The 18,015-nt window shown below is 45.5% G+C and overlaps 1 protein-coding gene across 1 annotated transcript in view; it reads right to left on the bottom strand.

Annotated features, from left to right (window-relative positions):
- LOC138351745 (golgin subfamily A member 6-like protein 22) overlaps nt 1-18,015 on the bottom strand; it is a 180,412-nt gene that overhangs the window by 12,193 nt on the left and 150,204 nt on the right. The window contains exons 5-6 of the mRNA XM_069303773.1: nt 12,492-12,517; nt 7,796-7,860 (exon numbers count right to left, since the gene is read on the bottom strand). Coding sequence (XP_069159874.1) covers nt 7,796-7,860; nt 12,492-12,517 — 91 coding nt within the window. The remainder of the gene's footprint in view (nt 1-7,795; nt 7,861-12,491; nt 12,518-18,015) is intronic.

Genomic DNA, 18,015 nt, shown 5'->3' with positions numbered 1-18,015 from the left:
TATTACCTTCTGTGACAGGAACGGAGGGCTATATTACCATCTCTGACAAGGACGGAAGGCTATATTACCATCTGTGATGGGGACGGATGATTATATTACCATTTGTGACAGGGATGGCAAGATATATTACCTTCTCTGACAGGGACGGAGGGCTATATTACCCTATGTGACAGGGACGGTGAGCTATATTACCATCTGTGACAGGGACAAAGGGCTATATCACCATCTGTGACAGGGACAGAGAACTATATTACCATCTGTGACATGGACGGAGGACTATATTACCATCTGTGATAGGGACAGAGGTCTATATTACCGTCTGTTACAGGGATGGAGGGCTATATTACCTTCTGTGACAAGGACGGTGGGCTATATTACCGGCTGTGACTTTGACGGAGGGCTATATTACCTTCCTTTGATAGGGACAGAGGGCTATATTACCTTCCTTTGATAGGGACAGAGGGCTATATTACCGTCTGTGACAGACCCGGAGGGCTATATTACCTTCAGTGACAGACCCGGAGGGCTATATTACCTTCTGTGACTCAGACGGAGGGCTATAATAATATCTGTGACAGGGACGGAGGGCTATATTACCATCTTTGAAAGGGACGGAGGACTATGTTACCATCTGTGACAGGGACGGAGGGCTATATTACCCTATGTGACAGGGACGTAGAGCTATATTACTCTCTGTGACAGGGACAAAGGGCTACATTACCATCTGTGACAGAGACGGAGGACTATATTACTCTCTATGACAGGGACGGAGGGCAATATTACCTTCAATGAAAGGGACGGAGTGCAATATTAACATTTGTGATGGTGAAGAAGGGCTATATTACCATCTGTGACAGGGAAGGGATGGCTATATTACCATCTGTGACAGGGTCGGATGGCTATAAAATCGTCTTTGAAAGGAACGGAGGGCTATATTGCCATCCGTGAGGGAAGGAGGGCTATATTACCGTCAGTGACAGGGACGTAGGGCTATATTACCCTGTGTGACTGGGAGGCAGGGCTATATTACCATCTGTGACATGGACGAAGTGCTATATTACCTATGTGACAGGAACGGGGGGCTATATTACCATCTGTGACATGGACGGAGTGCTATATTACCTATGTGACAGGAACGGAGGGCTATATTACAATCTGTGACACGGAAGGAGGGCTATATTACCATCTGTGAAAGGGACAGACGGCTATATTACCATCTGTGACAGGGGCGGAGCGTTATATTACCCTCTGTGACAGGGACGGAGGACTATATTACCATCTGTGACAGGGACGCTGGGCTATATTACCGTCTGTCATAGGGATGGAGGGTTATATTTCCTTCTGTGACAGGGACTGAGGGCTATATTAATATCTGTGACAGGGACTGAGGGCTATATTACCATCTTTGACAGGGACTGAGGATTATATAACCATCTGTTACAGGGACGGAGGGCTATATTACCGTCAGTGACAGTGACGGAGGGCTATATTACCTTCTGTGACTGGGACGGAAGGCTATATTAATATCTGTGACAGTGACCGAGGGCTATATTACCATCTTTGACGGGGACGGAGGACTATATTACCATCTGTGACAGGGACAGAGGGCTATATTACCGTCTGTTACAGGGATGGAGGGCTATATTACCTTCTGTGACAAGGACGGTGGGCTATATTACCGTCTGTGACTTTGACGGAGGGCTATATTACCTTCCTTTCATAGGGACAGAGGGCTATATTACCGTCTGTGACAGGGACGGAGGGCTATATTACCGTCTGTCACAGGGACTGAGGGCTATATTACATTCAGTGACAGACCCGGAGGGCTATATTACCTTCTGTGACTGAGACGGAGGGCTATATTAATATCTGTGACAGGGACGGAGGGCTATATCACCATCTGGGACAGGGACGGAGGGTGAAATTACCCTCTGTGACAGGGACGGAGGACTATATTACCATCTGTGACATAGACGGAGAACTATATTACCATCTGTGACAGGGACAGAGGGCTATATTACCATCTGTGACAAAGACGGAGAGCTATATTACCATCTGTGACAGGGAAGGGATGGCTATATTACCATCTGTGACAGGGTCGGAGTGCTATATTACCTCTGTGACAGGAACGGAGGGCTATATTACAATCTGTGACACGGAAGGAGGGTTATATTACCATCTGTGACAGGGACAGACAGCTATATTACTATCTGTGACAGGGGCGGAGCGTTATATTACCCTCTGTGACAAGGACAGAGGGTATATTACCATCTGTGAAAGGGACGCAGGGCTATATTACCGTCTGTTACAGGGATGGAGGGTTATATTTCCGTCTGTGACAGGAACTGAGGGCTATATTAATATATGTGACAGGGACCGAGGGCTATAATACCATCTTTGACAATGACGGAGGATTATATTACCATCTGTTACAGGGACGGAGGGCTACATTACCGTCAGTGACAGCGACGGAGGGCTACATTACCTTCTGTGACTGGGACGGAAGGTTATATTAATATCTGTGACAGGGACCGAGGGCTATGTTACCATCTTTGACAGGGACGGAGGACTATATTCCCATCTGTGACAGGGACGGAGAGCTATATTACCCTCTGTGACAGGGACGGAGGGCTATATTACCCCATGTGACAGGGACGTAGAGCTATATTACCCTCTGTGACAGAGACAAAGGGCTATATTACCATCTGTGACATGGACGGAGGACTATATTACCATCTGTGACAGGGACGGAGGGCAATATTAACATTTGTGATGGGGAAGAAAGGCTATATTACCTTTCTTGACCGGGACGGAGGACTATATTACCTTCTGTGACAGGAACGGAGGGCTATATTACCATCTCTGACAAGGACGGAGGGCTATATTACCATCTGTGATGGGGACGGATGACTATATTACCATTTGTGACAGGGACGGAAAGATATATTACCTTCTGTGACAGGGACGGAGGGCTATATTACCCTATGTGACAGGGACGGTGAGCTATATTACCATCTTTGACAGGGACAAAGGGCTATATCACCATCGGTGACAGGGACAGAGGGTTATATTACCCTCTGTGGCAGGGACAGAGGACTATATTACCATCTGTGACATGGACGGAGGACTATATTACCATCTGTGATAGGGACAGAGGGCTATATAACCGTCTGTTAGAGGGATGGAGGGCTATATTACCTTCTGTGACAAGGACGGTGGGCTATATTACCGGCTGTGACTTTGACGGAGGGCTATATTACCTTCCTTTGATAGGGACAGAGGGCTATATTACCGTCTGTGACAGGGACGGAGGGATATATATTACCGTCTGTCACAGGGACTGGGAGCTATATTACCTTCAGTGACAGACCCGGAGGGCTATATTACCTTCAGTGACAGACCCGGAGGGCTATATTACCTTCTGAGACTGAGACGGAAGGCTATATTAATATCTGTGACAGGGACGGAGGGCTATATTACCATCTTTGAAAAGGACGGAGGACTATGTTACCATCTGTGACAGGGACGGAGTGCTATATTACCCTCTGTGACAGGGACGTAGAGCTATATTACTCTCTGTGACAGGGACAAAGGGCTATATTACCATCTGTGACAGAGACGGAGGACTATATTGCTCTCTGTGACAGGGACGGAGGACTATATTACTCTCTATGACAGGGACGGAGGGCAATATTACCTTCAATGAAAGGGACGGAGCGCAATATTAACATTTGTGATGGTGAAGAAGGGCTATATTACCATCTGTGACAGGGAAGGGATGGCTATATTACCATCTGTGACAGGGTCGGATTGCTATAAAATCGTCTTTGAAAGGAACGGAGGGCTATATTGCCATCCGTGACCGGGAAGGAGGGCTATATTACCCTCTGTGACTGGGACGCAGGGCTATATTATCATCTGTGACAGGGACGGATGGCTATGTTACCATCTTTGGCAGGGACGGAGGAATATATTACCTTCTGTGACAGGAACGGAGGGCTATATTACCATCTGTGACATGGACGGAGTGCTATATTACCTATGTGACAGGAACGGAGGGCTATATTACAATCTGTGACACGGAAGGAGGGCTATATTACCATCTGTGACAGGGACAGACGGCTATATTACCATCTGTGACAGGGGCGGAGCGTTATATTTCCCTCTGTGACAGGGACGGAGGACTATATTACCATCTGTGAAAGGGACGCAGGGCTATATTACCGTCTGTTACAGGGATGGAGGGTTATATTTCCGTCTGTGACAGGGACTGAGGTCTATATTAATATATGTGACAGGGACCGAGGGCTATATTACCATCTTTTACAGGGACGGAGGGCTATATTACCTTCTGTGACTGGGACGGAAGGCTATATTAATATCTGTGACAGAGACCGAGGGCTATATTACCATCTTTGACAGGGACGGAGGAGTATATTACAATCTGTGACAGGGACGGAGAGCTATATTACCCTCTGTGACAGGGACAGAGGGCTATATTAACCTACGGACAGGGACGTAGAGCTATATTACCCTCTGTGACAGATACAAAGGGCTATATTACCATCTGTGAGAGGGTCGGAGGGCTATATTACCATCTGAGACTGGGACGGAGGGCTATATTACCCTATGTGACAGGGACGGAGAGCTATATTATGCTCTGTGACATGGATGGAGGGCAATATTTCCTTCTATGAAAGGGACGTAGGGCAATATTAACATTTGTGATGGGGAAGAAGGGCTATATTACCATCTGTGAAATTGAACGGAGGGCTATATTACCATCTGAGACAGGGACGGAGGGCTATATTACCCTATGTGACAGGGACGGAGAGCTATATTATCCTCTGTGACATGGACGGAGGGCTATATTACCATCTGTGACAGGGAAGGAGGGTTATATATTACCATCTGTGACAGGAACGAAAGGATATATTACCATCTGTGACAGGGACGGAGGGTTATATTACCCTCTGTGATGAGGACGGAGGACTATATTACCATATGTGACAGGAATGTTCAGCTATATTATCCTTTGTGACAGGGACGGATCGCTATATTACCTGCTGTGATAGGGAAGGAGGGCTATATTACCATCTGTGATGGTAACGGAGGGCTATATTACCCTCTGTGACGGGGACGGAGGGCTATACTACCGTCTGTGACAGGGGCGGAGGGCTACATTACCGTCAGTGACAGGGACGGAGGGCTATGTTACCCTCTGTGACTGGGATGCAGGGCTAAATTACCTTCTGTGACAGGAACGAAGGGCTATATTACCATCCTTGACTGGGACGGAGGACTATATTACATTCTGTGACAATAACGGAGGGCTATATTACCATCTGTGATGGGAACGGATGACTATATTACCATTTGTGACAGGGATGGAAAGATATATTACCTTCTGTGACAGGGACGGAGGGCTATATTACTCTATATGACAGGGACGGTGAGCTATATTACCATCTGTGACAGGGACAAAGGGCTATATCACCATCTGTGACAGGGACGGAGGGTTATATTACCCTCTGTGACAGGGACAGAGGACTATATTACCATCTGTGACATGGACGGAGGACTATATTACCATCTGTGACAGGGACAGAGGGCTATATTACCGTCTGTTACAGGGATGGAGGGCTATATTACCTTCTGTGACAAGGAAGGTGGGCTATATTACCGTCTGTGACTTTGACGGAGGGCTATATTACCTTCCTTTGATAGGGACAGAGGGCTATGTTACCGTATGTGACAGGGACGGAGGGCTATATTACCGTCTGTCACAGGGTCTGAGGGCTATATTACCTTCAGTGACAGACCCGGAGGGCTATATTACCTTCTGTGACTGAGACGGAGGGCTATATTAATATCTGTGACAGGGACGGAGGGCTATATTACCATCTTTGAAAGGGACGAAGGACTATATTACCATCTGTGACAGGGACGGAGTTCTATATTACCCTCTGTGACAGGGACGGAGGGCTATATTACCCTATGTGACAGGGACGTAGAGCTATATTACTCTCTGTGACAGGGACAAAGGGCTATATTACCATCTGTGACAGGGACGGAGGACTATATTACTCTCTGTGACAGGGACGGAGCGCAATATTAACATTTGTGATGGGGAAGAAGGGCTATATTACCATCTGTGACAGGGAACGGAGGGCTATATTGCCATCCGTGACCGGGAAGGAGGGCTATATTACCGTCAGTGACAGGTACGTAGGGCTATATTACCCTCTGTGACTGGGAAGCAGGGCTATATTACCATCTGTGACAGGGACGGAGGGTTATATTACCCTCTGTGATGAGGACGGAGGACTATATTACCATATGTGACAGGAATGTTCAGCTATATTATCCTTTGTGACAGGGACGGATCGCTATATTACCTGCTGTGATAGGGAAGGAGGGCTATATTACCATCTGTGATGGTAACGGAGGGCTATATTACCCTCTGTGACGGGGACGTAGGGCTATACTACCGTCTGTGACAGGGGCGGAGGGCTACATTACCGTCAGTGACAGGGACGGAGGGCTATGTTACCCTCTGTGACTGGGATGCAGGGCTAAATTACCTTCTGTGACAGGAACGAAGGGCTATATTACCATCCTTGACTGGGACGGAGGACTATATTACATTCTGTGACAATACCGGAGGGCTATATTACCATCTGTGATGGGGACGGATGACTATATTACCATTTGTGACAGGGACGGAAAGATATATTACCTTCTGAGACAGGGACGGAGGGCTATATTACCCTATATGACAGGGACGGTGAGCTATATTACCATCTGTGACAGGGACAAAGGGCTATATCACCATCTGTGACAGGGACGGAGGGTTATATTACCCTCTGTGACAGGGACAGAGGACTATATTACCATCTGTGACATGGACGGAGGACTATATTACCATCTGTGACAGGGACAGAGGGCTATATTACCGTCTGTTACAGGGATGGAGGGCTATATTACCTTCTGTGACAAGGAAGGTGGGCTATATTACCGTCTGTGACTTTGACGGAGGGCTATATTACCTTCCTTTGATAGGGACAGAGGGCTATGTTATCGTATGTGACAGGGACGGAGGGCTATATTACCGTCTGTCACAGGGTCTGAGGGCTATATTACCTTCAGTGACAGACCCGGAGGGCTATATTACCTTCTGTGACTGAGACGGAGGGCTATATTAATATCTGTGACAGGGACGGAGGGCTATATTACCATCTTTGAAAGGGACGAAGGACTATATTACCATCTGTGACAGGGACGGAGTTCTATATTACCCTCTGTGACAGGGACGGAGGGCTATATTAACCTATGTGACAGGGACGTAGAGCTATATTACTCTCTGTGACAGGGACAAAGGGCTATATTACCATCTGTGACAGGGACCGAGGACTATATTACTCTCTGTGACAGGGACGGAGCGCAATATTAACATTTGTGATGGGGAAGAAGGGCTATATTACCATCTGTGACAGGGAACGGAGGGCTATATTGCCATCCGTGACCGGGAAGGAGGGCTAAATTACCGTCAGTGACAGGTACGTAGGGCTATATTACCCTCTGTGACTGGGAAGCAGGGCTATATTACCATCTGTGACAGGGACGGATGGCTATATTACCATCTTTGGGAGGGACGGAGGAATATATTACCTTCTGTGACCGGAACGGAGGGCTATATTACCATCTCTGACAAGGACGGAGGGCTATATTGCCATCTGCTATGAGAACTGATGACTAAATTACCATCTGTGACTGGTACGGAGAGCTATATTACCTTCTGTGACATGGACGGCGGGCTATATTCCTCTATGTGACAGGGGCGCTGAGCTATATTACCCTCTGTTACAGGGACAAAGGGCTATATTACCATCTGTGACAAGGACGGAGGACTATATTACCCTGTGTCAGGGACGGAGGGCTATATTACCATCTGTGACAGGGACGGAGGGCTATATTACATTCAATGAAAGGGACGGAGGGGAATATAACATTTGTGATGGGGAAGAAGGGCTATATTACCATCTGTGACAGGGAGGAAGCAATATATTACCTTCTGTGATAGGGACGGAGGTCTATATTACCATCTGTGCCAGGGACGGAGGGATATATCACCATCTGTGACTGGGATGGTGGACTATATTACCCTCTGTTACAGAGACGGAGGGCTATGTTACCATCTGTGACAGGGACGGTGGAATATATTACCACCTGTGACAGTGACGGTGGACTATATTACGATCTGTGACAGGGACGGAAGACTATATTACCATCTGTGACAGGGTCGAAGGGCTATTTTACCATCTGTGACAATGATGGAAGGCTATATTACCATCTGACAGGGACGGAGGACTATATTACCCTCTGTGATCGAGACGGAGGGCTATATTACCATCTGTGACAGGGATGGAGGACTATATTACCATCTGTGACAGGGACGGTGGACTATATTACCATCTGTGACAAGGACGAATGGCTATATTTCCATCTGTTACAGGGACAGAGAGCTATATTACCATCTGTGAAAGAGACGGAGGACTATATTACCCTCTGTGACAGGGACGGAGAACTATATTACCGTCTGTGACAGGGACGGAGGGCTATATTACCCTTTGTGACAGGCACGGAGGGCTATTTTACCATCTGTGACTGGGACGAAGGGCTATATTACCATCTGTGACAGGGACAGAGGGCTATATTACCATCTTTGACAGGGACGGAGGGATATATTACCGCCTGTGACAGTTGATGGAGGGCTATATTTCCCTCTGACAGATACGGAGGGCTATATTACCCTCTGTGACAGGTACGGAGGACTATATTACCTTCTGTAACAGGGACGGACGACTATATTACCATCTGTGACAGCAACGGTCAGCTATATTACCCTTTGTGACAGGAACGGAGCGCTATATTACCCTCTGTGATAAGGACGGAGGCTATATTACCATTTGTGATGGGGAAGGAGGGCTATATTACCATCTGTGACAGGAACGGATGATTATATTACCCTCTGTGACAGTGACGGAGGACTATATTAGTCTGTTAAAGGGACAGAGGACTATATTACTATCTGTGACAGGGACGAAGGACTATATTGCCACCTGTGACAGGGACGGAGGGCTATATTACCATCTATGAAAGGGACGGAGGACTATATTACCATCTGTGACAGGGACGGAGGGCTATATTACCATCTGTGACAGGGACGGAGGGCTATATTACCATCTGTGACAGAACTACTAAATTAAACTAATGAGGTGGTAGAGTTACTTGGAATTAAGGTAGAGAAACTAAACCAAATTATTATTCTAATATATAAACCGCCAGATACAACGTTTGAGGAATTCACAGAGCATATGCACAAAATAGAGAACATATTTGATAACCTAGCAAACCCAGCTCCAGATATTATCTTCCTTGGAGATTTCAATTTACCGAGCCTAAGATGGAGAATGGCAAACACAAATATCATTAGCAGGAAATGACCCGGGAAATAACCAACCACAGGTCATAGAACTTTTGAGATTCGGTGATAAAACTCGCTCAATCATCAGATTTCAGAATCAACTAGGAACGAAAACACACTAGACTTGTTATTCACAAACAATGATGAACTAATCAGAGACATAACAATCTCAGATACTTCATACTCAGAAAATAAGCTCATTGAAGTGCGAACTAGCATAAATAACGGTAGTAGGTCTAAGAGACCCAACAAGCGAGAAGGAATATTCAACCAATTCAATTTCAACAATAAGAGGATTGACTGGGAAAAAATAATTGTAGTCCTTGCAACCATTCAATGGGAGACGGTCTTAAGCGACAAACTCCCACACAGGGAATAGCTCAACTGACAGCTGAAGCTTACAAGGTCTGCTTGAAGCACGTGCCTATGAGGAGAGGCAGAAAGAGGACCACTCTAGAAAGAGAACGCAGACGACTGTACGGGAGAAGGAAAAAAATAACGGAAATGCTTCGGCAGACACAACTATCACAAGCAAGGAAAATAAGCCTAAGCAGGGAGATCGAAGAAATAGAACAAACGTTGAAGCGATCATATGAGTCTGAGGAAATGGAATTGGAACCGAAAACTATGCTAGAGATAAGGAAAAATCCGAAATATTTTTTCATATTATTACGGCCCTATTGGGTCGCAACTGGGTTCTTTCTCTGATGTTAGTAGAGTTTGGGTATCCGGCCCCAAGCTAGTAGTGGCTTTCAAGGGGTGCGTTCCGTAACGCAAGTAAATTAAAGGGGAAGGGAGACAAAGGCAGTAAACTTAAATATATAATTACCATCACCAATAAATAAATATATAAATTATCACACGGGGGGGTATAAACACTGTAATATACAATATGGTCTTCCTCTGAAGACGCAGAGTGTTCCACTGTGCTCAACGATGCTTAGCCCTTGGTCCTCTTGTGGCCTTACGATGAATCCTTCGATTCTCTCGAGTCTACCCCGGCCAGCCAAATCACAGTTCCAATGGGGGCACCGTCGTGGAGGCCTACAACCACAAATCCAGCCTGTAGCTGGCAGGTTCCAATCAGTTCCGCTGGTTAGGCCACTCCACGTCCGATACTAGGGTTGCGAGCCCTAGGCAGGAGCCTCGTGTGATTTCACAGATCACTCTCCTCACCACAACACCCCAGTGGCTAGTCTTCTCCACCAGTCAGCCCCGGGTACGACAATCCCTGGTTCTGACACCTCACAGGCAGGCCAACACAACAGTGTTCATCCGGGGGGGTGACTAACAGCTTCAGCAGCAAATGCGTGGAGGTTCTACGGCTGCCTTGGGTAGACTGATCCACTGTCCGATTCAGCAGTCCCAGGTCGACTCTGTAATCAGACACGTCATCAGTACTAGTTACAATCTAGGGCACCTCACTTACAGGCTTAGACACAAACGCCCACCTATCCACTCCATAGATGGCATTGCTGTCTAAGCGTCACCTCACCAGAGGTCAGCAGCGGCTATGTTATGAGCTGACCAGGACGGGAAACCAGCCCCTGTGACCGGTATATCTCGTCCTCACTAGATGGCGTTGTCCATTTGGAGGGGGTTTTGGCAGCTGACCCACAGATAACGTGGTCGTCACAGCTCCGTGCTCGGATGCTGGGCTCGGGTCCGTAACACATATACCCAAAATCCAAATTCAAAAACCTCGACCAGTATTGGACCGTTAATTACAAATGAAGGTACGTACACAGAGGACAACAAAGAGATTAGTGAAATTCAAAGAAGCCAGTATGAGGCTATGTTTAGCACACCAATAAACAACATGAAAGTTGATGACCCAGACAGCTTCTTTATGAATGACATTCAAGCAGCAGATAATATAACGGATATTACCACAAACTCGGAAGAATTTGAAAGAGAAATTGACAATATGCCTATGCACTCACCTCCTATGCCTGATTCATGGAATTCAATATTCATAAGAAATGTAAAGTACCAGTAGCGAGAGCACTCAGCGTAATATGGAGAAAGAGCCTGGATACAGGGGAGATACCAGCAGCACTTAAATCTGCAGATATAGCTCCGTTGCACAAGGGGGTGGGGGGGGAGTAAAGCCTTGACAAAAAATTATAGACCAGTTGCACTAACATCACACATAATAAAAGTGTTTGAAAGAGTGATTAGGAATCAAATTTCTAGTTTTATGGAAAATAATGAATTGCACAATCCAGGACAACATGGATTTAGAGCGGGAAGATCCTGTCAATCACAGTTACTCAACCACTATGACAAAATCACAGAAGCCCTAGAAGAAAAGCAAAATGCAGATGTTGTATTCACAGACTTTGCAAAGGCGTTCGACAAATGTTACCATGGGGTGATAGCTCACAAAATGAGGTCAATGGGAATAACTGGAAAAGTAGGACGCTGGATACTCAATTTCCTGTCGAACACAACACAAAGAGTAACAGTCAATCAGATAAAATCGAGTCCAAGCGATGTTAAAAGCTCTGCACCTCAAGGTACAGTCCTTGCATCGCTACTGTTCCTTATTCTCATATCTGATATAGACAAAAATACGTCACAGCTTCGTGTCGTCCTTTGCAGATGACACAAAAATCAGCATGAAAATTACCTCTGCTGAAGACATTGAAAACCTACGAGCAGATGTCAACAAAGTTTTCGATTGGGCAGCAGAAAATAACATGATGTTTAACAGTGATAATTTTCAGGTACTCAGGTACGGCAAAAATGAGGATCTGAAACATAATACAGGGTACAAAACACAATCAAATCTTCCCATAGTAGAAAAACAGCATGTCAAGGATTTGGGAATAATGATGTCCGACGATCTAACGTTTAGGGAGCATAACCAAGCAAATATCGCGTCAGCCAGAAAAATTATCTGATGGATTACGAGAACTTTCAAATCCAGGGATCCCATCACAAAGGTTGTACTCTTCAAGTCACTTGTGTTGTCCCGTCTCGAGTACTGCTCAGCACTTACTTCCCCCTTCAGAGCAGGAGAGATTGCTGAAACAGATGGAATACAGAGAACATATACGGCACGTATAGACGAGATTAAACACCTAAATTATTGGGATCGTCTCAAAGCTCTCCAAATGTACTCTCTATAAAGGAGACGAGAGAGATACCAAATAATATACACATGGAAAATACTGGAGGGCCAGGTCCCAAATCTACACAGTAAAATAACAACGTACTGGAGTGAACGATATGGAAGAAAATGCAAGATTGAACCAGTGAAGAGCAGACGTGCCATAGGCACAATCAAAGAACACTGTATACACATCAGAGGTCCGCGGTTGTTCAACGTCCTCCCAGCGACTATAAGAAATATTGCTGGAACAACTGTGGACATCTTCAAGTGAAAACTGGACTGTTTTCTAAGAGAAGTTCCGGATCAGCCGGGCTGTGGTGGGTATGTGGCCCTGGGGGCCGCTCCAAGCAACAGCCTGATGGACCAAACTCTGACAAGTCGAGTCTGGCCTCGGGCCGGGCTTGGGGAGTAGAAGAACTCCCAGAACCCCTTCAAGCAGGGACGGAGGACTATATTACCACATGTGACAGGAACGGTCAACTATATTACCCTTTGTGACAAGAATGGAGCGCTATATTACCCTCTGTGATAAAGACGGAGGGTTATATTACCATCTGTGACAGGGAAGGAGGACTATATTACCATCTGTGACAGGGACGAAGGGCTATATTACCATCTGTGACAGGGAAGGAGGACTATATTACCATCTGTGACAGGGAAGGAGGGCTATATTACCATCTGTGACAGGGGACGGAGGGTTATATTACCCTCTGTGACAGGGATGGAGGACTATATTACCATCTGTGGCAGGAACGGTCAGCATTATTACCATCTGTGACAGGGACGGAAGGCTATATTATCCTCTGTGATAGGGACGGAAGGCTATTTTACCATTTGTTACTGCGACGGAGGGCTATTTTACCATTTGTTGCTGCGACGGCGGGCTATATTACCCTCTGTACTCACCTATTGCAGGATCGAGCATTGACTCTTGGATCCCGCCTTTCCAGCCATCGGTTGTTTACAGCAATGACTCCTGTCCCATTTTCCTATCGTACCTAATTTTAAAAGTATGAATAGAGTTTGCTTCCTCAACCTGTTCCCCAAGTGCATTCCATTTTTCCACAACTCTCACGCTAAAAGAAAACTTCCTAACATCTCTGTAACTCATCTGGGTTTCCAGGTTCCACCCATGTCCCCTCGTTCTTTTATTATTACGTGTGTACATTTCATCTATTTACACTTTGTCTATTCCCCTGAATATTTTATATGACCCTATCATATCTCCTCAATCCCTTCTTTTCTTTAGAGTCGTAAGGTTCAGTTCCTGCAGACGCTCTTCATATCCCATCCCTCGTAACTCTGGGACAAGCCTCGTCGCAATTCTCAGAACCTTCTCCAGTTTCCTTATGTGTTTCTCCAGGTGGGGACTCCATGATGGCGCGGCATACTCTAAGAATGGTCTCACGTAGGCAGTGTAAAGTGCCCTAACAGCCTCCTCACTTAGGTTTCTACATTACCATCTGTGACAGGGACGGAGGGCTATATTACCATCTGTGACAGGGAAGGAGGGCAACATTACCATCTGTGACAGGGACGGAGGGCTATATTACCGTCTGTGATAGTTGATGGAGGGCTATGTTTCCTTCTGTGACAGGGACGGATGGCTATATTACCCTCTGTGACAGGTACTGAGGACTTTATTACCCTCTGTGACAGGGACGGAGGACTATATTACTATCTGTGACAGTAATGGTAAGCTGTATTACCCTTTATGACAGGAATGGAGCGCTATATTACCCTCTGTGATAGGGACGGAGGGCTATATTACCATCTGTGACAGGGAAGGAGGGCTACATTACCATCTGTGACAGGGACGGAGGGCTATATTACCGTCTGTGACAGTTGATGGAGGGCTATATTTCCCTCTGTGACAGGGACGGATGGCTATATTACCCTCTGTGACAGGTACTGAGGACTTTATTACCCTCTGTGACAGGGACGGAGGACTATATTACTATCTGTGACAGTAACGGTAAGCTGTATTACCCTTTATGACAGGAATGGAGCGCTATATTACCCTCTGTGATAGGGACGGAGGGCTATATTACCATTTGTGATGGGGAAGGAGGGCTATATTACCATCTGTGACAGGGACCGAGGGCTATATTACCTTCTGTGACAGAACTACTAAACTCAACTAATGAGGTGGTAGAGGTACTTGGAATTAAGGTAGAGAAACTAAACCAAATTATTATTGTAATATATAAACCGCCAGATACAACGTTTGAGGAACTCATAGAGCAGATGCACGAAATAAAGAACATACTTGATAACCTAGCAAACCCAGCTCCAGATATTATCTTCCTTGGAGATTTCAATTTACCAAGTTTAAGATGGAGAATGGCAAACACAAATATCATAGCAGGGAATGACCCGGAAAATAACCAACCACAGGTCAGAGAACTTTTGCTATTCGGTGACAAATTCTCGCTCAATCAACAGATTACAGAACCAACTAGGCCCGAAAGCACACTAGACTTGTTATTCACAAACAATGATGAACTAATCAGAGACATAACAATCTCAGATACTTCATACTCAGACCACAAGCTCGTGGAAGTGCGAACTAGCATAAATAACGGTAGTAGGTCTAAGAGACCTAACAAGCGAGAAGGAATATTCAATCAATTCAATTTCAACAATAAGAGGATTTACTGGGAAAAAATAATTGTAGACCTTGTAACCATTCAATGGGAGACGGTCTTAAGCGACAAAACTCCCACACAGGGAATAAATAGCTCAACTGACAGCTGAAGCTTACAAGGTCTGCTTGAAGCACGTGCCTGTGAGGAGAGGCAGAAAGAGGACCACTCTAGAAAGAGAACGCAGACGACTGTACAGGAGAAGGAAAAAATTACGGAAATGCTTCGGCAGACACAACTATCACAAGCAAGGAAAATAAGCCTGAGCAGGGAGATCGAAGAAATAAAACAAACGTTGAAGCGTTCATATGATTCTGAGGAAATGGAATTGGAACAGAAAACTATACTAGAGATAAGGAAAAATCCGAAATATTTTTTTCACATTTACAAAATCCAAATCCAAAACCTCGACCAATATTGGGCCGTTAATTACAAATGATGGTACGTACACAGAGGACAACAAAGAGATTAGTGAAATTCTAAGAAGCCAGTATGAGGCTACGTATAGCACACCAATAAACAACATGAGAGTTGATGACCCAGACAGCTTCTGTATGAATGACATTCAAGCTGCAGATAATATAACGGATATTACCACAAACTCGGAAGACTTTGAAAGAGAAATTGACAATATGCCTATGCACTCAGCTCCTATGCCTGACTCATGGAATTCAATATTCATAAAGAAATGTAAAGTACCAGTAGCGAGAGCACTCAGCGTAATATGAAGAAAGAACCTGGATACAGGGGAGATACCAGCAGCACTTAAATCTGCAGATATAGCTCCGTTGCACAAGGGGGGGAGGGGGGGGAGTAAAGCCTTGGCAAAAAATATAGGCCAGTTGCACTAACATCACACATAATACAAGTGTTTGAAAGAGTGATTAGGAATCAAATTTCTAGTTTATGGAAAACAATGAATTGCACAATCCAGGACAACATGGATTTAGAGCGTGAAGATCCTGTCTGTCACAGTCACTCAACCACTATGACAAAATCACAGAAGCCCTAGAAGAAAAGCAAAATGCAGATGTTGTATTCACAGACTTTGCAAAGGCGTTCGACAAATGTTACCATGGAGTGATAGCTCACAAAATGAGGTCAATGGGAATAACTGGAAAAGTAGGACGCTGGATACTCAATTTCCTGTCGAACACAACACAAAGAGTAACAGTCAATCAGATAAAATCGAGACCAAGCGATGTTAAAAGCTCTGCACCTCAAGGTACAGTCCTTGCATCGCTACTGTTCCTTATTCTCATATCTGATATAGACAAAAATACACGTCACAGCTTCGTGTCGTCCTTTGCAGATGACACAAAAATCAGCATGAAAATTACCTCTACTGAAGACATTGAAAAACTACGAGCAGATGTCAACAAAGTTTTCGATTGGGCAGCAGAAAATAACATGATGTGTAACAGTGATAAATTTCAGGTATTCAGGTACGGCAAAAATGAGGATCTGAAACAAAATACAGGGTACAAAACACAATCGAATCTTCCTATAGTAGAAAAACAGCATGTCAAGGTTTGGGAATAACGATGTCCGACGATCTAACGTTTAGGGAGCATAACCAAGCAAATATCGCGTCAGCCAGAAAAATTATCGGATGGATTACGAGAACTTTCAAATCAAGGGATCCCATCACAATGGTTGTACTCCTCAAGTCACTTGTGTTGTTGTGTCTCGAGTACTGCTCAGTACTCACTTCCCCCTCCAGAGCAGGAGAGATTGCTGAAATAGAGGGAATACAGAGAACATATACGGCAGGCATAGACGAGATAAAACACCTAAATTATTGGGATCGTCTCAAAGCTCTCCAAATGTACTCTCTATAAAGGAGGCGAGAGAGATACCAAATAATATACACATGGAAAATACTGGAGGGCCAGGTCCCAAATCTACACAGTAAAATAACAACGTACTGGAGTGAACGATGAGAAAGAAAATGCAAGATTGAACCAGTGAAGAGCAGAGGTGCCATAGGCACAATCAGAGAGCACTGTATACACATCAGAGGTCCGCGGTTGTTCAACGTCCTCCCAGCGACTATAAGAAATATTGCCGGAACCACCGTGGACATCTTCAAGAGAAAACTGGACTGTTTTCTAAGAGAAGTTCCGGATCAGCCGGGCTGTGGTGGGTATGTGGCCCTGCTGGCCGCTCCAAGCAACAGCCTGATGGACCAATCTCTCACAAGTCGAGTCTAGCCTCGGGCCGGGCTTGGGGAGTAGAAGAACTCCCAGAACCCCATCAAGCAGGGACGGAGGACTATATTACCATCTGTGACAGGAACAGTCAACTATATTACCCTTTGTGACAGGAATGGAGCGCTATATTACCCTCTGTGATAGGGATAGAGGGCTATATTACCATCTGTGATGGGGAAGTAGGACAATATTACCATCTGTGATAGGGACGAAGGGCTATATCACCATCTGTGACAGGGACGGAGGACTATATTACCATCTGTGACAGGGACAGAGGGCTATATTACCATCTGTGACAGGGACAGAGGACTATATTACCATCTGTGACAGGGGACGGAGGGCTATATTACCCTCTGTGACAGGGACGGAGGGCTATATTACAATCTGTGACAGGGACGGAGGACTATATTACCATCTGTGACAGGGACCGAAGACCATATTACCATCTGTGACAGGGACGGAGGACTATATTACCATCTGTTACAGGAACGGTCAGCATTTTTACCATCTGTGACAGGGACGGAAGGGTATATTATCTTCTGTGATAGGGAC

Source organism: Procambarus clarkii, chromosome 50 (assembly GCF_040958095.1).
Source record: "Procambarus clarkii isolate CNS0578487 chromosome 50, FALCON_Pclarkii_2.0, whole genome shotgun sequence".
Taxonomy (NCBI): Eukaryota; Metazoa; Arthropoda; class Malacostraca; order Decapoda; family Cambaridae; genus Procambarus; species Procambarus clarkii.
The sequence above is the reverse complement of the archived record's forward strand: the minus strand, read 5'-3'. Positions and strand labels throughout refer to the sequence as shown.